This window comes from Crassostrea angulata, chromosome 2, assembly GCF_025612915.1.
Source record: "Crassostrea angulata isolate pt1a10 chromosome 2, ASM2561291v2, whole genome shotgun sequence".
In the NCBI taxonomy this organism is placed as follows: Eukaryota; Metazoa; Mollusca; class Bivalvia; order Ostreida; family Ostreidae; genus Magallana; species Magallana angulata.
Genome location: NC_069112.1, coordinates 78,016,923 through 78,041,294, shown reverse-complemented (window position 1 = coordinate 78,041,294; position 24,372 = coordinate 78,016,923). Strand labels below are relative to the sequence as shown.

General features: G+C 33.1%; 3 protein-coding genes across 3 annotated transcripts; all 3 read left to right on the top strand.

The window, feature by feature from the left end:
• The first annotated feature begins 156 nt into the window (after positions 1–156).
• On the top strand, positions 157–912 carry LOC128174881 (uncharacterized). Its single transcript, XM_052840307.1, has one exon. The coding sequence runs from the start codon at positions 157–159 to the stop codon at positions 910–912; it is 756 nt and encodes a 251-aa protein (XP_052696267.1).
• On the top strand, positions 911–13,070 carry LOC128170415 (uncharacterized; the record flags this gene model as incomplete). The annotated part of the gene is made up of 2 exons (XM_052836186.1): positions 911–1,356; positions 12,172–13,070. Coding segments are annotated over exons 1-2 (1,305 nt in total), but the record flags the coding sequence as incomplete, so codon positions are not given.
• A 1,141-nt stretch (positions 13,071–14,211) lies between these two features.
• Positions 14,212–22,739, top strand: LOC128170416 (uncharacterized). The gene is made up of 2 exons (XM_052836187.1): positions 14,212–15,349; positions 18,625–22,739. Exons 1-2 carry the CDS (start codon positions 14,512–14,514, stop codon positions 18,690–18,692), a joined length of 906 nt encoding a protein of 301 aa, XP_052692147.1. The 5' UTR covers positions 14,212–14,511; the 3' UTR covers positions 18,693–22,739.
• Positions 22,740–24,372: the final 1,633 nt, after the last annotated feature.

Here is a 24,372-nt window from a genome sequence, read left to right as displayed (position 1 = left end):
TTGAAAACTATACTTAAAATTATACGCAATTTACAAGTACATTTATACGCAGTAACTATTATGTTGCATTATAGAAAAACACAGAAGAATGTAATAAAAGAACCTATTATTTTTAATTAAACAGGTTGTGATTTAAAGAACTTACCCGTCCACATTATGGATATTGCAAGCTCCCTGTATAGAGTACATCAGTGTCGTTCGTGTCTGGGGGACACAGAGTACCATTGTGTATCGTGTCTATGTGATCTGTGTCTCCAGTGTAAAGAGAATCATGTAAAAGATCTCAAAACAATAGACCATGATGTTGTGTCACACGGTGATAAAATCAACTACATCCCAACACAAGAGTTCTGTGTGAGACATCCTACCCTTGTTTATAGAAAATACTGTGAACCTTGTCAAGTTCCTGTCTGTTTCCACTGCAGAAAACATAGAAATCACAGTCAACTAGATGTTAGAACAGCCTATAAAACAAAGCGACAACAACACAGAAGAACCATTCACACCATCAGAAGTGAGGCTCTCTTTGACAGACCTGTTCTCCTGCCACGAATCAAAGCTGATTTCAAAGCTTGTCAAACACGATTCTCCCTTTACCAATCAAAGATGTTAACAAAAGCTCAGAGACTGCATGAACTCATTGACAAAGTGGTATATGATCTATTGAACAATGTATTTTGTGACTTTAATTTCATACACAGATGTTTAAAACAGAAGATAGAAATGAGCAGACATATTGTCAGCCTTCAGAGATATGAACACATATATGTACAGCCAGCATTCACATTCAGTGCACTACAATTCCTCTCCTCCATAAAGATAGCCCTCTCCCAGATACATCTTACACTCCACACCAGCCAGCTCTCCATGACAGAGTCACTCAACAAGGAGGGTGTGATGGATCCAAGATAACCCGGTACAACCAGAGTGGACAACTCACACAAACTACAATGCATGATAACACGGGAGTCAGACTGTATAGACAACCTAACTTTATTACAGAGAACAACAATGGGGATGTCGTGGTGTCTGACTTCATAGCCGTCGTGGTGACAGAGCGTGGAGGAAGACATCGTTTCACCTACACAGGACATCCATCAGGATCCACACCATATCCACGTGGAATCTGTACTGACGCCCTCTCACACATCCTTGTGTGTGATGGTAGAACCCACACCGTACAGATGATAGACAAGGACGGTCAGTTCCTTTCATATCTACTGATAAGACCATCAGGGATATTCCGACCACGCGGGCTGAGTTATGATATCAACACCCACCGTATTTGGGTCGGATCACTGGACAACAACACGGTGGTTATATATAGGTATATCACCAGACAGGACGCTCTGACAGGTAAGTCTGAGTCATTATCATTACTAACTGCCTATATAAGGAGAAACCTTTTGTTGTGATTTAAATACATTGCGTGCATTGTTGCTGCCATTGTACTTACATACGAAACACCCCTGAAATAATTTATTTCAATTTCTAACATAATGACCTTATTTGTTTTTCTTTTTCTTTTATTGAATTTTTCACTTTCACAGCATATATATGTACATACATGACATATCTTGTACATATGCGTATATAATCATCTTGAAAAGCTTTTTAAGTATATGATTATTCCATATTATACAGTTCTTATGTAGTGAAAGTGAATTTTGGGAGAGAGAGAGAGAGAGAGAGAGAGAGAGAGAGAGAGAGAGGATTGAGGCATTGTTCACTTATGTATATAAAATGTAAACCATAATCATGTGATAGATCCCTACTTAAAGGAGGGAAAAAGGATAAAGGATAAAACACAAAAAAGGACATCACATTGAAAACAAGATTGAGATGAGACACAATAGAGAGACAATTTAACTATATATTATGCAGTGCTACAGCTTATCACAATTTTTTTTTCAATGGCTTTCATACTCCTTATGTCTACAATTTTTCATTAGCATATATTTTTCAGTCAAGAGCCTTTCTGTTATAACATTTTTTAATCCATGTATATTTGGATTTGTATTACTTTTGTATTTACAAGAAAAAGTATATTGCTTCACAATAAGAACCAACAAGTTAAAAAATCTATAAATATCTCTATTTTTATATTTTCCAAAGAGAACTGATTGTTTATCAAATGTTATTAACAAATCAATCTGTTGCAAGATCCAGTCGTCAAAAGCATATTACCACAATTCTTTTACAATAGTACATTCATAGAATAAATGCCCAATACTCTCTTCATCTCTTTTACAGAAAGTACATACAGGAGACTCATTTTTTTTTTTTTGAAAATATATTTATTTGTCGGAACAATCCTATGAAGAATTTAGAACTGTAACCAATGTAGTTTTGATTCCTGTGTAGATTTAAAGGGGAGTTCAAAAATTTTGTGCCAGGTTTTTTGTGCATTGTTATGTCCCTTTTCTCTCCATTTTGGTATAGATGTACATGTTTCTCTCTTTTTATTTAATAACACGTTGTACATAAGTTTGCAGCCTTTACGATTATTATCAAACAATAGAATATGATTAGGCATAACAGGTCAATATTCTTTTATTATTTGTAAGTTTGGTATGTTTATATCTTGTGTATGCAATCTGGTCCTCACAGCAGTTCTTAAACTTGCATATTCAATAAGCTTTGTCATTAAATTTATTTGTTTTAATTGTTAAAAGCTTATTCAAATGTTCCATTTATATTAAGTAAATCACCAACAAAAATAAATCTTAAATTAGCAAAGCTTTTAAAAAATATTGATTTATTGTCTACTGTGATTTTCGGATTGTACCATATATTATCATTTATAACCTGAGGTTTACTTAACACAGTTTGCTCCTGTATTTTTAACCAGCTAATAAACACCTCTTTCCTGAAAGAATATCCCAAAGTTTTACATAAACTAAATGAATAATCTGTTTTTCTGAATGAATTCTAGAAGCTTTATCCATTTTGTATCAGCCCTAATAAGTCTTTTTATCAAAGTAGATTTGAGTGCAGTAATAAAATCACCATACTTAATCATTTTGAACCCCCCATGGTAGTAATCTTGTACAATTATACTCTTCTTTACTCTATGCACTTTACCACCCGATAAAAATTGAAAAATATCATTTTCAAATTTTTTCAAGTAATCAGTGCTTGGGTTGGGTAAAGTTAATATTAAATGATTTAATTTTGGTATTATAAATGTCTTCATGACTGTGATTCGCCCAACAGCGGTTAATTTTCTTGATTTCCATTGATTCATTTATTTTCTTATATCTGAGAGTTTCGTTAAATAGTTTAGGTCTTCCATTTCATCTAGTGTTTCTGAGAATTTAATACCTAGTAGCTCAAAAGTTAAATTGTCCCAACTCAGTTTCCATCGTGAGTGGTGAAATACTTCTCTTGAAAAATTTTTACGACCTATCCAAACCATTTTTGTTTTTCTGAATTTTATTTTTAAGCCTGAAACCTGTGCAAAAGAGTCTAAAACCCTGATGATGCCATCATATGATTGAGGTGTACCATCCATTATTATTGAGGTGTCGTCTGCGTATTGAGATATTTTGTATTCTTCCCCGTCTATAATTATGCCTTTAACATCTTCATCGTTTCTTATTAATATTCCTAAAATTTCAGCACAAAGTAAGAATAGGTATTGGGATATTAGGTCGCCTTGTCTACTGCCTCTTTCTGGGTAAAAATATTCTGAAATTACACCGTTTTGAATTACACAAGCTTTTATTCCATTATAAAAGGTTTTAATCCAATTTTTAAAGGAGGGTCTTAAACTAAAAAGATCTAGTGCTTTCGAGATAAAACTCCATGAGATAGTGTCAAACACTTTTTCAAAGTCAATCAACATTAGTAGGCCTGGTATATCATTTTGTTCTGTATAGTACATGAGGTCAAAGATAAGTCTTATGTTTTCCCCGAAAAATCTTCAGTTTAGAAATCCAGTCTGGTCCTTATTTATCAATTTATCTAGAACTGTTTTCATACGTTCAGTTATAAATCCTGATGCTAACTTGTAAATTACATTTAATAAGGTTATAGGGCGCCAATTTTTCAAAAACTGTTTAGGTTTTCCTGCTTTAGGAATGCACGTTATTACACCAAGTTTATTAATTTCTGAAAAACTTCTTATTTTAAAGGATTGATTTATTGCTCTTGTAATGAATGAGTCTTTCCAATTTTTTTTTTAAAACTCACTTGTGAAACCATCAGGGCCATGACTTTTGTCATTTTTTTCTTTTTTAAAGAAATTCAATATCTCTGTATTCGTTATAGGACCTTGAAGGGTGTTTAATTCTTCATTATTAAGTTTAAGGCTATTTATTTTTTTCAACTTTTCATAAAGACTATATTTATCTATGATCTCTTTTCTTATACAGATTTTCATAAAAGGACTTAGTTTCTTTTAATATTTCTGTTTGATCAAGAATGGATGACCCATCTTCTTTTTTCTATGTTTGGAATTTGTAAATAAAGTTCCGAGTCTCAAGATTTATAAAATACCTAATAGGCTTTTCCCCCTCATCAATCCATTGAGACTTTGACCTTATACAATGTCCGTTTAATCTATTTTTTCTTATGTTGAGTAACCCATCTTGTTTGTCTGAAAGTGAATTTAAGGAGTTTTCTGTTAGATTCTGCTCCAAAGAAACACTATCTTTTTCTAGTTTTTTTTCTCTTTCATTTAATTTTTTTTTCTTAGAAGCAGAATATGAGATGGATTTGCCTCTTATTTCAGTAAGCAGAATGTCCAAAAAAAATTGATCATCAATAATAAATTGAAAAAAGTTGGAGTATTTTATGAAATAAATACATAAATAAATGAATAAAAAAAAAAAAAAAACAAAAAAAACGAGGCCCATGGGGCCACATCGCTCACCTGAGCAACAATGGGCGTTCAAAAGTTATTGTGCCATATGGTACCTCATTAGAATAACAAAAATAAATATTGAAAGTAATCAAATTTTACACTTATTTTTGACATTGTACCTTCATGAAATACTATTTTTTACCAAAATAAGAAAATCCTACGCAAGATATAAAACTAAACATTTTGTAGGGGTACACTGTTAAGTTGTTAACTTCCAATCCCCTATATTTTCGTTCTGCCCCCCCCCCCAACTTTGTAAAGCGATCAAAATATATGAGAGCATATAGGTACATTTTTTTCATTTCGAGCTTGCCGGAAAGGCCCGAGAAGATACGATTGCTACAAAACAGTACCAATGGTTCCTGAAAAATTTCACCTCGAAATTGAAATTACAGTAGATACATAATGATTAAGGCACAGCCAATGAGCTATGCCATTGCCGATGTGAAGCCCACTCTAAATTCACAATTTTAAATTGAGACCCCACTCCAGCACAATTCCAGTACACCACTGTGCCTTCCTATTGTTAATTAATCGATTCAGAAATTTAAACCAATGTTTTAGAAATCTGCTTCTGGGTTTTATGATTGCTACAGCGCTAGCTCACCAATCTTTTTTAAAAGATAAGCTTGTATGTAATTAATGTCAATTTTGGTGCGAGGGGGGGGGGGGGGGGTTAGGAAACTACAGAGAAACTTAACTTGGCTGTGAAACATATGCTTTTATTCTTTCTTGTTGATATATCAATGAATGAATTATAACAAAAACATGTACAACAATTAATTTTGAAATATTCATGCACAATCAAATTTTTAAAAAGTTTTACTGTTCTCTGCACAAGAAATCGGCAATGTGAACAAATTGGCACCCTATCATCCCTACCTTTAATTGTAGAGAGTAGGTATCCTTCTATATTGAAAACAATTCCAAAAGTAAGACTCATAATAAGTTGTTTACTGAGGAAAAGGGAAAAAAATTGTATTTATTAATAATTCCGTAGGATGTGATAATATCTCAATGATTTGTTTATAATCATAGTACTAGTGTATCACTGTATGCATACATAAAAACGATAAGTAATGCTTATATTTATTAGTGAAACAGGACAGGTTATTTATATTTAGATTATTTAGATACATGTACTAATCTTCATGCGGGGATCTAGAAAGGAGGGGGTCAGGGGATCTGGACCCCCTCCTCGGGAAAATTGGAGCTTATTAAATTTACATAGTAAAATTTTTTAAAATTGGCTTAGGACCCCCTACAGAAAAAATTACCTACGCTTATGAAGTTCTCTACCATAACAGCATTTTTACACAGAAGGGGTGAATAAACCCGGGTTTTAATCTATTACTGGTGGTGAAATACCCCAGGGTTCAAACGCATCAGGTGGAAATGCACCAGGGCAAACAAAATCACTTAAATCCGCGAAGCACACTGTATTATTACTAGTCTACTTAGATATTCTGTGTAAAAGTAAATACAAATAATCATTTAGTTAGGTAGGGGGAAGTGAACATAGCATTTATTTGTAGGAAAGAGCATGTACGAATGATCTTTATTTAGAACAGTTTGATGTTGCTAGGATACAGGTTTCAGATCCATGATTTGATTGGTTAATTTAGATATTGAATCTCGAATTTCGAATCTCGAATCTCGTATTTCGAATTTCGTATTTTGAATCTCGAATCTCGAATGATCCTTCTCGGCTTTCGTATTCACCTGAAAGGTGGAAAGACCTAAAAAACCAAAGCAAAAGAGAACACATAGAAAGTAGTTCACATTTCATATATAGGAAAATGCTTAAGTTTCCGTGCACTTAGTAATTACCTACATCTTCATATAAGCTAATAAACCACGGTACCATCTCGATACGACAACTAACGCGTTTTTTATTTAAAATTATTTAAATAAAAAATAATGACATAATATTATCTAAAAATTAACTCCATTCCATAATCTCAAGAAAAAAAAAATACAAATCATACCTATCAATTACTCAGGGCCTGAAGAATTGAGTCACACCGTATTTTAATCATTTAGAAATATACATTTGGCTGGTGATCATCTGTTTTTTGTGCAATTTAGCCTTTTAACATTTAAAAATGCGTAACTGTTGGTCCTTTCGACGAAGATTCATGAGATTTGGACACAACCACCACCAGTGTTTCGGCTTTATGTCCAACATTTCAAATATGGGGACGTCATCTAGGATTTTTATCAAGGCATGGGTTGTTAAGGAAGCATATGGGCAATTTAGCGTCTTGTTTTGACTGTTATATTCAAAATCGTAAAAATTAGATAACTATTTTGAATAAGATCAAAAACTTAGTACTGTCCTTTAAAATAGATGGCAGTGCATTAAAATCGGATAGTACATTATTGCCACATTGGTGCATTATCACGTGACAACTATAAATAGCATACGTATATTCCTTAACATAAATTGAGATAAAATCAGCACTACCCCGCGGTTTCCAAAATGAATTAAACATACCAAATGAAGGCAAAACGTCTCAGTTTAATCCAAACCGCTGCTGGAATTCTATGTTCTTCTTGATTAAATAGTTTTTCATTCGGCTCTCGTAAAACCATCCCAAATTTATGAAGTTTGCACAAAAAAAGGTATGTTGCATCAAAACAAAACACAACATGGGATTCTAGCAGCATTTTTCAATTTAAGCATCGATCAAACTAAAGATACGCATAAGATTTCAAGTTCAATATATACGGGGTAGTGTTGTTCTAGTCGGATTTTTATATCGTAAACAACGGCAAAGGAAAGCCTGGCCGAAAAAAAAGCAAATTTACATACCTTTTAGCGAATGATTGATAAAACTAACATCTTTCCCAGTATTCTTATGTCCAATTCTCAATAATTCATACCACAATACTTTATTACAGCTCTTAGATTAGTTACATTTTGAATAAGTTTACAATGCTTTCCAATCAAATTTACACGACATTCAACTTTTAGTCATGACTTCATCAATGTGTAAATCTATGTAATACAAACTAATTTCTGAAAAAAATCAAAGTACTGAAAATACTGATAGGCAGGCGGAAGCATGATTGCAAGTTGTCAATGTCATAGTGTTATAACTATTTTCTTAAGAATGAGTTTGATAACAGAAAACACTATTTAAGAAATGAACTCAATGTCTACCCAAGTTATACTCGTATAACCTGGGTTGGAGCAATTTACGCTTTTTTTTATAATCCGCTTCGGGTTTATACCCAGGTTATACGAGTATAACTTGGGTAGATATTGAGTTCATTCCTTTTAATTTAATTTTCTGGAATTTGCTGTACAAATTGAGTCCGTTTTACTTTTAAAAATGATATAAATCTGTTCAAAATTCAAACGTAACGTCAAGTGAATTAGTACGTTGGTGCATTGTGACGTGTCTTGTGACGTGCAAACCAGGTTATACAAATTTAACTAAATTTTTCTATCCAATCAAATGCCGCGTTACAACCATAATTAAATTATTCTAATATGTCAGTTAAGGTATATACATGTAGTAAATGTGGAAATACTCAGCTACTGCCCCAGATTAGCCTGGATCATGCCTTAAATAAAGATTAGATGAGAAAAGCAATTTAAACATCAAAATCTTTATTTTGTGAAGTACATCCATATAACAGTTGATACTTATATGCAAGCTGAAATTACAGGGATACATTTTTATTTATTATGCCGATTTATCAAAAATAGTCATTTTGACATCAAAATAATGAAAGAATATTATAGTATTAGAATTTAGTAAACTGAATTTCTGAAACTGCAGTATTTTATTCTTTACATTAATGTTTCACCAAAATACAGAAGTTATATTTGTACATCACTTGATTACAGTATTTTACACAATCAAGTAATCTGTGTGTCATTTTGCTTACCTGAGAAGCAATAGGCCATTGAGAAATCAGCTTTATAGAATAATACACAAAATATCTGGACAATGTGTAGTAAAAAATGCAATCAATAAAGAGATTTTGAAGTTATCTGAAATATTCTCAAGTTTAACAATAACAGCATGATTTCAAATTCATTTTATATGACTGTGGAGAATTACAAACCTCTAAATGATCCTCAGATTGCACTTCATACATTTTGTTGACAAATGTTTGAAATTTTGAAAGAATGTATTTACTAACTGTACTGTACATCAAACATAGTGTACAAAGATAAAACATATATGCAAATGTTGAGAATTACAATACAATGTAAAAGTTAAGTAATTTAGGGATAATTATAGATTGATATTCAATAATGTACAAATTATGTGTCCTTTACAATTGCTCCATGTTGTTTAGTCAAATCACAGGTCTCTAGTACTGAAGACATTTGAGCTTTTAACTTTTAAGTTTTTTTTTAAATACTAATGGAATCTTAAAAAGAAATTCCCCATTACAAAACATAGACTTCCAAAGAATCCCTTTATAGCTGCATGCCGTAATTGTGTTTTTTGGAAAGCGTGTAATCCTTGAGTGTGCCATTTGTGGTAACAACAATTTTAATTCACTAGTGTTTTCTTGCATCCATTATACCAATGACAGCTGTCTTTTTCAGCAGGATATTTTAAAATGTGTTGATGAAAATGAATAATGGATATGTTATCAAGCAATATTTTATTACAATATACTTGACCTCCAATAAAGAAAACATGGATTTAAAAATAAAATTCATCTATAAAATATTTTGAATTTATGTGTATTTTACCTTAAATAATTTATTTTCAAAAGTATACATGTATTTTGCAAGTAAGGGTGAGATATACAAGAAGATCACACGATATGAATTATCAATATTTGTAAGGTTATTTCGGTATATTTCATACGAGTTATGGAAAATATAGTGATTGAACTGTAAATGAAAGTTTTTCTCCAAAATTCTTCAATTTATAATTGCATTTAGAACAAGAATATTTACTATATTATTAAAGATATGACAACAAGATATCTGTGAGTTAATTCTTACTAGTGATACCCCTGCTTTGGTGTGTATAAAAAAACAAAGTTAACATTACATGTAACGGGAAGTTGACATCAAATATATTAAAAAATGAATCCTTCTGTATGGCAGGCCTTAACAAAGACTGAGTTAAAATTTCAAGCATCTGCGATTGTTGCTGAGATATCTTTGACAATTTGTGCTATAGACAAACATACACATAAGGGTAAAACAATATAGCCCCTCTCCTTCCGTGCATGGGTATAATTAGTTCATACTTAAACAAGAAAACCACGGGGAATACCGTCATTAAATTTAGTTTTATTTACTAACCTTGAAAATGATGTTAAGGCCATTAAGATGAGGATTCTAGCATATTTTAGATGCCCTGCTTCAATTTAGAAGTTGCAAACATGCAATGTTTGTACCTCTTTAAAAGCAAGTGGGAAGCCAACACCGATTTATAGCATCCGCCTTTTTCTTTGTTTTGCTTGAATTTTGATGTGCGCCCAAATTTAGCAATTCTCCCCTTCACCAGAGATGAAGGATGATGTTGGGCTCTCATTGTCTCCTCTTGTCAGTTAATGTTAATCAGTTTCTTGACATTCATCTGAAAGAACATATACATATAGAACAAATAGATATATGTTAGGTTATTATCTATAATCATTGTCAGGTATATAACTGAGTCTTTTGGAATTGTAATTAATCATGAACATGGTAGATCAAAGATATACTGGTATATAGTCCAAGTTCTAATGAATTGAAAATTTTAAAATTAGAAAAAAAGATGCAGTCATCAAAACTATCATATAAATTATGATGTAGAGAAATGTCCATAGGAGATTTTAGTCACTTTCTTTATAGAGTAATGATAACGTAATTTTGAGATTCAAGTAAATACAGAAGGTAAAAGGATAAATCATGTTAACTTAAATTTTTAAATGTTCAATTAAATATCTTTGTAGCCTATCTGGAATATTTATTATATCAACCAATCAATTGCATCTTGTATAATACTTAAAAGCTATATTTGAGATATTTATTAGAGAAAACCCATTTGCATTATTTATGAGTCATTTTAAAACCAAGCTGAATATTGTAATTTGTTGTAAGCAAAATGAATGAACCCTGTATCATAGAGTGCAGTTCGTAACGTATTATAAAATCACCATATGAACGTATAGATCTGCAAAGGTGTCACAAAATATTAAATGTTTAAAAAAGGAAACGTTATCTTCCGTTATTTGCGATTTCATTGTGCTTGATTTTAATCTTTAAAGAAATCCTATAGGCCTCGCCTTGTACAGGCTTGAACTATTTTTTCCCTCGCAATTTCATCTACAGGTGTAAAAATTCCGGATATTTTAGGTTCGGCCCAGACCGGGTTTTTCTTTTAGTTCCTTTGTTTATGTCACGTGATACAAGGGTATAAATACGGCAGTGAAACAGCTGTCGGCTGCTTAGTTGGAAATCAGCCGCAGAGAGAGGAAGTTGGTGAAGTTTAATAAAAGGTTTTGTGTCACTACAGAGCTTGCCCGTTCGTAACGGTGTTAAGTGTGTTGATAGGCCATAGAGAGGTTGTCCTCTTGGTACTGTAGGCATTGCAGTCGTTTTGGCTTGTCAGTGTGTCACAGTAGGCTTTCCTCAGAGAGGCTAGCCATTGTTCTCTTCAGTGGCTGATCAGACTGTCGTCCAGGCCGTTGTGTCCACTGTCCGTCCTGAATAAGGCAGCCTACAGTGTGCACAGTGGTTGAAGGGCTACCACATATACTGTCCGTCCTGAATAAGGCAGCCTACAGTATATGCGGTAATCTGAGGACGGTCAGTCATTTTAGCTGAGTGGTTGACCTCAGTGGATTGTCACTGTGGGTGTGTACTGTCCGACCTGAACAAGGCAGCACCAGTACATCACACACAGTGTCAATTATATATATTCATTATACCCTTGTTGTGTTTGAAAATATTCTAGATTCCCTGAAATTACTTGTTGATTATTAACCTAAGAAAGGTTAGGCTATATCAATCATTTTTGACAATCAATAGAAAATCATTATATTATAAGACTTTGTTAAAGTACACCCAAAACCCTGGAAAAGACCAGGCACGAACCTTTCCCCTGGCAGTACAAGTAGCTCGGTACGTTACACAGGCATCAGACTCGTTAAAAAAGTCTGATACATATATGACCGTATTTTGTAAAACTACAACTTGAGTACTATTAAAGAGCAGAATACTGTACAGTGTCTATTGACCGAAGAAACTGATACTACATAGAAGATTTATAATAAAAATATATATTTTAGACTTGATATAACAATATATAATATCTCATATCTGATATTTGTAGATCTGAATCACGCCACAAAGACAGAAAAACTACAGCAAGGAAACCAGTGTCTGCTGAAACTGATGTCTCCCCCCGAGATACTTCACTCGCTCACACTGACCGGTGTAAATAGCTGTTATCACGTTTCCTTAGTGACATTAGATGGAATCTGGGTCAGCGATCATAAAAGCAATCTCATCTTCAGAGACACAACATCTGTCTCTACACATCGTGTGTGGGATTTATGTAGGGATGTATATGGATTACACACAGTAAAGAATAAGAGTGAACTAATTTATATTGATAGAAATTATAACATCAACAAACTGTCAAGGGATATGAAAACAAGAACCACCATTTTAGAGAGAACAGACTCTACATGGGAACCGCGGTGTGTGTACTGGTCCCGAATAACTGGGGATCTACTGGTCGGGATGTATAGAGAGATAACAGAGTGTACAGGGAAAGGCAAGGTAACCCGGTACGACCAGATTGGTCAACTGATTCAAACCGTACAGCACGACAATACCGGGCTGGAACTGTATAGTGGACCTCTCTATGTAACAGAGAACAACAATGAAGATATCGTGGTGTCTGACTTTACAGCTGTAGTGGTGACAGAGCGTGGAGGAAGACATCGTTTCACCTATACAGGGCACCCATCAGGATCAGAACTACAGCCACATGGAATTTGTACCGACGCGCTTTCACACATCCTGCTGTGTGATGATACAACTAAAACCGTACAAATCATAGACAGGGACGGACAGTTTCTGTCATATCTACTGACAGAATCAGAAGAGATTATTGAACCATGTGGCATTAATTATGATGTTGACACACACCGTCTCTGGGTCGGATCAGGGAACAACAACACGGTGGTTATATACAGGTATATCACCAGACAGGACGCTCTGACAGGTAAGTCTGAGTCATTATCATTTAAATTAATTAGATATCACCCAATGTGATGTACGAAATGTGTTTATATATATATATATATATATATATATATATATATATATATATATATATATATATATATATATATATATATATATATATATATATATATATATATATATATATGCAGTATTGTCTGAGATTTCTACGCGGAACGTTGGTATGTTTACAAATAATTTATAGGCATGGTATCATTCTAATAATCTTTTTCAAATAGATAAATACGCACCGTTGTTTTTTTTTTAAAGCATTTATTACCTGTTTCCCTATCAATTAATCATAAACACGCAATTTCAACTTGAACTATTTTTTCCCTCGCAATTTTATCTACAGGTGTAAAAATTCCGGATATTTTAGGTTCGGCCCAGACCGGGTTTTTCTTTTAGTTCCTTTGTTTATGTCACGTGATACAAGGGTATAAATGCGAGAGTGAATCAGCTGTCGGCTGCTTAGTTGGAAATCAGCCGCAGAGAGAGGAAGTTGGTGAAGTTTAATAAAAGGTTTTGTGTCACTACAGAGCTTGCCCGTTCGTAACGGTGTTAAGTGTGTTGATAGGCCATAGAGAGGTTGTCCTCTTGGTACTGTAGGCATTGCAGTCGTTTTGGCTTGTCAGTGTGTCACAGTAGGCTTTCCTCAGAGAGGCTAGCCATTGTTCTCTTCAGTGGCTGATCAGACTGTCGTCCAGGCCGTTGTGTCCACTGTCCGTCCTGAATAAGGCAGCCTACAGTGTGCACAGTGGTTGAAGGGCTACCACATATACTGTCCGTCCTGAATAAGGCAGCCTACAGTATATGCGGTAATCTGAGGACGGTCAGTCATTTTAGCTGAGTGGTTGACCTCAGTGGATTGTCACTGTGGGTGTGTACTGTCCGACCTGAACAAGGCAGCACCAGTACATCACACACAGTGTCAATTATATATATTCATTATACCCTTGTTGTGTTTGAAAATATTCTAGATTCCCTGAAATTACTTGTTGATTATTAACCTAAGAAAGGTTAGGCTATATCAATCATTTTTGACAATCAATAGAAAATCATTATATTATAAGACTTTGTTAAAGTACACCCAAAACCCTGGAAAAGACCAGGCACGAACCCTTCCCCTGGCAGTACAAGTAGCTCGGTACGTTACACAGGCATCAGACTCGTTAAAAAAGTCTGATACATATATGACCGTATTTTGTAAAACTACAACTTGAGTACTATTAAAGAGCAGAATACTGTACAGTGTCTATTGACCGAAGAAACTGATACTACATAGAAGATTTATAATAAAAATATATATTTTAGACTTGATATAACAATATATAATATCTCATATCTGATATTTGTAGATCTGAATCACGCCACAAAGACAGAAAAACTACAGCAAGGAAACCAGTGTCTGCTGAAACTGATGTCTCCCCCCGAGATACTTCACTCGCTCACACTGACCGGTGTAAATAGCTGTTATCACGTTTCCTTAGTGACATTAGATGGAATCTGGGTCAGCGATCATAAAAGCAATCTCATCTTCAGAGACACAACATCTGTCTCTACACATCGTGTGTGGGATTTATGTAGGGATGTATATGGATTACACACAGTAAAGAATAAGAGTGAACTAATTTATATTGATAGAAATTATAACATCAACAAACTGTCAAGGGATATGAAAACAAGAACCACCATTTTAGAGAGAACAGACTCTACATGGGAACCGCGGTGTGTGTACTGGTCCCGAATAACTGGGGATCTACTGGTCGGGATGTATAGAGAGATAACAGAGTGTACAGGGAAAGGCAAGGTAACCCGGTACGACCAGATTGGACAACTGATTCAAACCGTACAGCACGACAATACAGGGCTGGAACTGTATAGTGGACCTCTCTATGTAACAGAGAACAACAATGAAGACATCGTGGTGTCTGACTTTACAGCTGTAGTGGTGACAGAGCGTGGAGGAAGACATCGTTTCACCTATACAGGACACCCATCAGGATCAGAACTACAGCCACATGGAATTTGTACCGACGCGCTTTCACACATCCTGCTGTGTGATGATACAACTAAAACCGTACAAATCATAGACAGGGACGGACAGTTTCTGTCATATCTACTGACAGAATCAGAAGAGATTATTGAACCATGTGGCATTAATTATGATGTTGACACACACCGTCTCTGGGTCGGATCAGGGAACAACAACACGGTGGTTATATACAGGTATATCACCAGACAGGACGCTCTGACAGGTAAGTCTGAGTCATTATCATTTAAATTAATAAGATATCACCCAATGTGATGTACGAAATGTGTTTTATATATATATATATATATATATATATATAAGTATATATATATATATATATATATATATATATATATATATATATATATATATATATATATATATATATATATATATATTCCAAAAAGAGTGAAAGGTGATAAAACAAAGTATAAATAATCCCCCCCCCCCAAAAAAAAAAAACCCCAGAAAATGAACAGTTCCAAAGTTTTTAATTCACTAGCGCTTTCTGGATCTTAAATCCTTCTTCAGGTGAACGTACATAAGTTATGAAATTGGTTTTCTTAGAAATGTTTACTATGGCGTCATGATGGAATGAAAGTGTTTTCAGGGAAGGAATAAATCCATGACGTCATGATACAATATAAAACGTTAAAAATTTAAGAAGCAACGAAATCATATTGACAGTTGCGTCAACTGGGCCGAATAAAATATATAATTGCTGTATAAATCATGATTGGTTGTTTACATAAAAACATGTCACAAAGAAGAAAATAAGGAGCTGGTTGTGCTAATTTTTAGGGTCAATTTTAACATATTTTCAGCAACACGTTTTGTATTTTAACATTTTACTATTATTATTAAGAATCACGTTCGTTACTGTAAGCATTTCTAACGGTAATTGTATGATCATTGCCTGAGTATGATGCAATGGAGAACACACTGATTTTTACATTATTATACAACAGAGTTCAACTCGTCATTATTCTCTAGGAGATTATGTATTTCAAACCATTTTGATTTTTTTTTTCATGCATTGTATTGAATTAAAACTTAATGCATAAGTTTATATGATTTCAAGGGACCACATGGTAAAATAGAAATGGATTCTTTTAAAGGTACATGTAAGTACCTCTTTAAATTAAAATATTTCGTTATTCCTATCCCCATGCACGCTCTGGGATGTATCCATTTGGGGTTACATTTACCTGATTGTATAATTCCTTACATTACTAGTGAACACAATAACACCAACGCATTTTCATAATGAATATGACACGTAGCAAAAGATATAGCGATTTGTAGTCTGTCCTATGTGAAAATTCGAGTTTACGTAGTAATTTCAACCTCTGATTTTTTTAATAGAGTAACGTATATACAGCGATTAACATGAGGTGAATTCCCTGTTAATATTGTTGATGATACTCGCCAAAGCCTCTCTTCTGACCTGTTCTTCTCGTATAGTAATTCGGGAAGTTCAGCCCGAAATTCGTCTTAAAAAGCTGCTTGTTTTGATTTAATTCGGATTAAATTAATCTCTCCTCCTGCTCGCCTCGATCCAGTTTTACACTTAGGACATCCGTCTAACTTCCCATTTCTAAAACAACTTTGCTTCTTACCTTTACAAGACCAAAATCCAACTAAATATCAAGTTTGTTTAGAATGTTCCATTTCGCGAACACAAAATGTCATGTCATACATAAAATATCTTTCAAAGTGTTTTGATTACATTTAACGATATTCTAATAAATATTTAACATCATTATATGAAAATGAACAGGTATTGTTCATAAACCATGCTTATAAAGTTTTATAAACATGCATGCGAGGGTTTCCTTTAAATTTTACTTAAAAGGCTGAAATGGACACACATACATACACACACATACATACACACACATACATACACACACACACTCAGTAGCGATGCTATATCCATTCGCAACAAGTTGCGCGAGGGGATAATAAATAAGGTTATATCAAATGTTCAGGTCAATTCAAATTGTTAGTTCTTTCATATGTGTGCGTAGATAAATGATATGGATGTCATTTTATGATATTTTCTAGCACATTTCACATGGAAATATAATAAATACACACAAGAAGTCATTTTATTCGACACAGCTCATATGAATTCAAATATATCATTTATCTAAAATTTAACGTCATTCAGGTCTTTAGTATTTCAGGTCTGTAGTACGTCCCGTATACCGATCCCGATACATTGTTTTGAGAAGAATGAAGAACTCCTAAATTTTCCGAATAGAGTACAATCTCGATTAAAACACTCCAAACACTACAGTCTACTAAAAATGACCTACTTTACATTTACGAGTAAAACAAAAATATGTAATAGTTTTTAAAAGGCATAAAACATATTGCTACATGCAAATTTACTTTTATTTCATAAAAATAAGCATGATATAAAATCTATCTTTAAAAAAAACTATTCCGCAGAAACGCAGTTACAATTAAAATGTATATCAAATAACGGACTGCCTTCTGGCTGCCCGTAAAAAAGAATTTTTTAATCATTGAGCGGAATCAAAAACTTCAACAACTAATTAAAAAATTGCCAAAGTTTGTGTTCCAGATATGGGAAATTTTGGCGAGCGTTCGCGAGCGCTCGCGTTGTTGAATACGCCTCTGAAGAAGGATTTATAATCCAGAAAGCGCTAGTGAATAGAAACTTTTGAACTGTTCATTTTCATTTTTGATTTTATATATATATATATATATATATATATATATATATATATATATATATATATATATATATATATATATATATATATATATATATATATATATATATATATATATATATATATATATATAAAGCATATTAAGATAATTTAATTTAAAGCATTTGCAGATATAAGAAAACATGAAACATGTCTATAGGATTTAATTAAAACAGTTTAAAAGCATGTAGAGGTAAACGAAGACTGCACTCTGTTTCAAGATATCCTTGACTTACATTTTGCTTTATTCCTCGAAATTTGTCAATACCTCATGGTTCAAATGATGTTTATTCAAAAGCTTTAACAATTTTCTAGTTGTTTTGAAGCACTCTCTTTGCTTATCGGGTGGGAATAAAAATGTGATGTCTATGGGGATTTTATATTGCTACCTACCAGAATGATAACGTTTAAAAATCATCAAGGTATTCAGAGTTACTTCCGATTGGAGAAAAAAATGTCAAAATTTACCAATATTATTTGTATAAGAAATCATGTTTTGTCCTTATGCGTTTTCCTGTTAAAAATGAAAATGTGAATGAAATTATCTCAAATGGTATTTTCACTTTCATCCATTTCAATTTCACTTCTTTAACAAGTATGTTTATTTTTATAAAATTGAGTGTAAATGTGCTACGTGTCTTTGGACAGACGTTAATTAAAACTTGTTTTCTTAAATTCTAATATGAAGCAGTATTATACTATCATATACTTTATGATACTTATTAATTAACAATTAATTAATTACTTGTTTTAGATAAGCAAACTCACAGTCCTGATGGGGAGGCAGTGTCAAGCTCAACACCAGCCATGGAATGGAAATAGCTTGGATATTGGTGATGGGTTGCAAATGTTTCTTGCAAATCCAATTTGCTCTAGAAGCCACACCTGATGTTTGTTGATCAACATTAGCAGCTGAAATTGACCTGTGTTCAATTCACACTGACTCTTGTTCATTTCACACGTTGTGATAATCTAAACAATGGTTAATATAGCTATATATAAAACTAAATACATAAATAGTCATAAAAGATTTCTTAAATATGTATAATTTAAAGTTGAACTATAATTGATCACTAAATCAAAACTGGCTGTTCTAGACACCGGTAAAGATTTTAACTTAAATATTGAATGTCCATGCAAATTTAAGATAACCATTATAACATTTATAGATTTAAAAACCTACTAATGGTTTCAGATCAACCAAAGGGTTAAGTGAGCATCTACGATCAAGATGTATACATTTTCTTCTGTTCTTGGAATGTAAATTTGTTCACATGTTCTTCCTTTCCTTATATAGCATTCCTCAAATTACAACGCATTAATGAGTGAAAGGGATTCAAATTTGTTCACATGAAGGGTCAAACCCTAAATAAAAAGCGAAAACAATATGAATTATTGAAAAGTACTAAGCAGTATTAAAAAATCCTGTCAAGTACATTTTGGCAAGAAAGCTATCACTTTGGTAAAAATATTCTCTGGTTGTATAGATTCATGTTTGTTTAGAACTCTCTATCCGTCTGTCCAGATTATGATCCCCTAGGGTAGTATGGAGCCTCAATGTGAATGGGGGGGGGGGTTACATTGGAAAAAATAGAGAACAATCTTTAAAATAATATGTTTGACGGTGTGACCGTTGGGGCGAGCGCAGAAGGAACCACACATCTGTCATCATCGTTAAATGCAACCCGTGGACTTGCCCTAACCAAAAAACTTTGGCTTTGTCTCGAAAACTTTTACCACCGCAAGGAATCCGAAGTTATCAAACTTTTATTCCAATGGTCCCTTCCTAGGCTTTTACATTTAACAAACTACCACTGAGCATTAATACAATGTTAAACAGACTTATTAAAATATTTATATAAACAAAAAGCCGTTTTTTTATGTAAATACAATTATTTGCTATCATTACTTTACCTTTTAATAATGATCATTAAAATCAGTAAACAATAAATTGTGTCTGTTATTTCTCATTCTGTTCCTTGCTGTTACCGGTGTTTTAATTATTTTCCTTTGTGACATCAATTTTGGGGTTTTTTGTACGCTCTATAAGCGTTGTAGACATGTGCCCTCACTCTTTTTTAGTGTATGGTATCCAATATTTTTGAAAGGTTTGACCACATATGCAACTATAACAAAAACATGTAGATATTTTAGCAGTTCAATTGTTTTCCTTTTATTTATTCATTACAAAATGACGTGGCTGCACGTAGATCTAATAACTATTGGACTTTTCTTTTTTAGTAATTTTTGTCACCTACCTAACGTATGCATATATGATTGGATCAATATGACAGTAAACTTAGCATGGAACTTGCATGTGTATTTACTAAGCAAAAAAATTATCAAAACAAACTAATCAGCCAAAGAGTCACCGTTAACACTGATACTAAGTTCTTCCTACACGTTTCATCCAATACAGATGCTTGATCCACCTCTAAATGTATCGCGGGAAATTAAAACGCGAGATCACTGTGACGTCATACTTTACTTTCTTTTGCGCTCGACAGTTTTCGTAAATTTGTCGAACAAATTCGGGGAAGGAAATGACGTCATATGTCAGCAAAAGTTCAGATAGGTACAGGTTTTTTTAGGTAAGCAAATTGGTTGCATACGTTTGTGTTTTTGAAGGACTTTTTATTGGTAAATGAAAATGATGTATGCACATTACAGGTAAGAATTTTCCTTAGAAACGCTTCCTGTTCCGCCATGTTGCATATGCACCGCAAAGGATCACTGGGATAGTAGAACGTTTTCACGCGGGTCCACAAAATTTTCTTTGAACAATGTGCAGATTTCAACTCAAATGTCCTCCTTTCGTACACGTTGTCTATGGAGCTCGCAACGCGAGCGGCGCTTTGCGCCGCCTCGCTCGCTATAATTTTCTAGAAGTAAAGCAACCAAAGGGGCTCCGTATATTGAGAGAACAGGGTTTGATTTTTTCAGATTCCACGATTATTCTGTTTCTCTTTGATGTTTTAGTTCAAAATTTATCATTATTTTCACTGGTAAAAAAAAATCAAAGGGCTTGCAAAGTAGCTTTTTTATGCTAAATCCAACGTCCCCTGCTCCGGTAAATGGGCCTTACATCCCTGGAGCATTTGAAAATATTTGAAAATCAGAATATATCATCTATCAACATGACTAAGTTGTCTAGATATTTCTGATATGGCACTCCAATGACGGTCTACAGCTTTTTGTTTGCTATTGTCGCTCAGGTGAGCGATGTTGAACTTGGGCTTAATGTTTTATTTGCATGTAATTTTTGAATCACAAATCATATCATTGATTAGCTAATCATATTTGAATTTTAATTGACCCTAATGCCATATTCACCGGGTTTTTTTTTTTTAGAAGAAATTACCAGCGAAATATTTCCTGGGATGGATCATTATACATTTATATTGTTTGAATGTCAACTTCCCATTTGAAATTAAAGTCATTTCCCTGTTTAAGATACGGAGTAGATACAACATAATCTTGTTAAAATTGATTTACCCATAATAATTTATATTTTTGTTTATGAAATAGGCATTAAGTAACATCGAAGTAGTTGTCCCAGTAAAGAATGGGGGTATAAAAATAAAAATAAAAAAATGTAACAAAATATTTATTTCAGACTTTCCGTTCTTGTAGTCCATAAATGCACGTTAAAGAATCGGTTTCTGAATAAACAAAATAATCGTCGGATGTTTTTGAAAACACGTGCACGATCGAGCAATTGCTACATGTGCTGCGTTTTATTTTGAAGCAATGGCTACATGTGCCGTATTACGAACAGATTAAATCCATATAAATCTAAGCTTTAAATTGTCATCGGCGATTGAAAGGTATGAGAGAATCAAAAAAATGTAATAGAAATTCGTCGTAACAAAATAACTTGCACAAAGCGACGGCATAGCTATAACATTACAAAATGATTTACAGAACCTGAAACCAAAAAAAGTCTTCCCTCTGAATTTTTTGAAGGATGACTGACGAAAGTACAGAATGACTTCACAGGTTTGGCTAATAGCCCAAAATGTAAGGCCGATGGTAAGGCTAATACCAGGAGGCGCAGGTTATTGTGGGAATAATATTTGTGAAATATGTGCCTAGATTTATCATTTCATAGTAAAATAAAACGTTTATATTATAAAATCTTAACATGGTTTCCCTTTGATAAATGGACTTAACTCTGATTAGTTAAATAATATTTATAAAGAAATATTTTAGATTTCTTTTTTTACGCGAGAACTATATCCGTGATTCAACCGGTTGCATCAAGCAGCGAGAATATAAATTCGTAAACACCAAGTTGTAAGCATAATTTCATTTAGTTTTCATATGTCCGAAAAATAAAAGCGATATTTTACAAACCGCGAAATGTGCTTCCCGCAATTTTACGCAGATAATGTTTTAAGTAGGAATTTTCAGTATTGATAAATCTACCTTTATATCAGTGTCAAGTTGTTTTCTAATAACTTGAGAGATAAAAATGCTATAGTAACGTACATTTGTTGCTTTTTTTAAAACGACGTATGCAAAGACTCCAAACACCCACGACCGGAAGTTTAAATCCGATTTCCGTCATATCACCTGTTGATTACAAGAAGTCAAAAAATATTTGTGACTTTAGTCTAGTTCATAAAATTTTAAGATAAGGTCTCAATCATGTCTGAATGTCCTCTACTTGTTTTTCTAATGATCCCTTTTTCTTATTTTTAAAGCAGAAAAATGAACGTACGAAGTCTGTTTCAACATTTTTTTTATCTAACCCTTTCACTATAAAAAAACGATGTTATTGCCTGCTCCGTATATAAGATGAATTATACACAGTAGAATGTTGTTATCTTTACTTATACATTTGAATTTTTATTTTTATTTTTATTTTTTTTTTGAAAATCGTGTTTTACTTTGGAGTTGAAAGTTATAGCACATTCTTTACATATATATAAAATGTTGTTTACTGTAATGTTATTTTGAAAGTAATATTAATTTATTATGCTTAATAGTGAAGGAATAAAGTATGAGTTTTTGTGAATGTTGTATATTAACCTCCTCGGTCGAGAAATATTAACAAAAAAGATTTATAAAGCAGGCGGTAGCCGAGGTTTTTATATCTCAAACAAATGTTAAGATCCGGTGTGATTATTTTTCAACATTCACGATAATAAATTATGAACTTAATTTCTATTATACTAACAATTAAGTATTGCCACTAATGGCTCCTACAGAAAGACGATTTGCGTCATTTAGATGACTGTAACGTTTAACTTCAACGGATTTGTAAGTAATTGTTTACACGTGTATTGTTCATATGCTACGGATTGGAATGATATGCAAATGACGGATTTTTTTCACTGGATGATTTATACACATCACGTATTTATGAAATATATTTGGATCACGTACCTTTGAATTTTAAGGGTAATTTCGTACCATTATAAATACTATACTTTATTTACTTTATATAAGAACGCACAGGGCAAATGTATTAGGGAGGTATACATTGTATAGAACAGCCGCATTGAGCCTTTGATAAAACGTTCAAAGCATAACACATCGTCTTTTGACTAGAAATAAGTCGTGAAATTGACGTATAAATTTTCGCTTTCGGTTTGGAGTTAAACTTTTATAATAAATGTGATAAAAATAGATTTCTCTAATCTAATGATTTAATGAATATGTTCGCCATATATTGGAGAATAATGTCCGCGGCATCTCCTTTATCTCGACAATAACCGTACTAGAATTTAGAATAATATCAATAGTTATTATAAAAGAAAATGTTTCATAAAAAGTTCATTATTCTTATAAAGTTAACATTCGATTTTGAAGTCGTAAGAGTTGAAATATCTGTGACATATCTGGGACACTTCTTGAAAGAAAGACTTCATTAATGAGCTTAGAATTCATTACCCACTCACCATCTCGATCCACTGTGTCTGTCACAGATTGGAGATGGGAGATCATTTATCGCTTTCAATACTTTAAAGCATTTATATTACTAAATGAACAAAATACATCAGCCAGTGTAATATGTCCGTCATTGCTCTTTCAAGCCTTTGATTTGTTTTAATGCAAAACACGGAGAAAAGTTATTAAGTTATTTTGTTCCAAATACTTTCAAGCCTCAGACTGCTTAATACTAGTAGTTATGAATATTATCAGGTGTTGATGTCAGTACTTTCAATCCTTTGATTTTAAGTCATAGATAGAGATTATATTTGTTGCCTGTATTTTCAAGACTTTAATTGTTGTTAACATTCTTACTCACGGTTGTAAAGTACCATTGCCTGGTGGAGTTGACCCTGGCGGTGGGCCAATATGCCCGTACACCAACCAAGCTTTCGGACCGTTTTCTGTTGAAATAATATCCATACATTGTGTAAATTATAAAAGCCCAACTCTGTTAGGTAACAATTTAAGGAAAGTAAACATTTGCATAATTATGCCTGAATCATATATTTTATTGTCGATATATAGTACGTACAAAAAAAATCACATTTACACATTATTAAAA

What these genes read in the sequence shown, in the direction of transcription:
- LOC128174881 (XM_052840307.1), top strand. Translation starts at nt 157, where the DNA reads ATGGATATTGCAAGCTCCCTGTATAGAGTACATCAGTGTCGTTCGTGT.
- LOC128170416 (XM_052836187.1), top strand. Translation starts at nt 14,512, where the DNA reads ATGTCTCCCCCCGAGATACTTCACTCGCTCACACTGACCGGTGTAAAT. An exon ending in CAGACAGGACGCTCTGACAG is followed by an intron (nt 15,350 to 18,624) that starts GTAAGTCTGAGT and finishes TACTTGTTTTAG; the next exon opens with ATAAGCAAACTCACAGTCCT.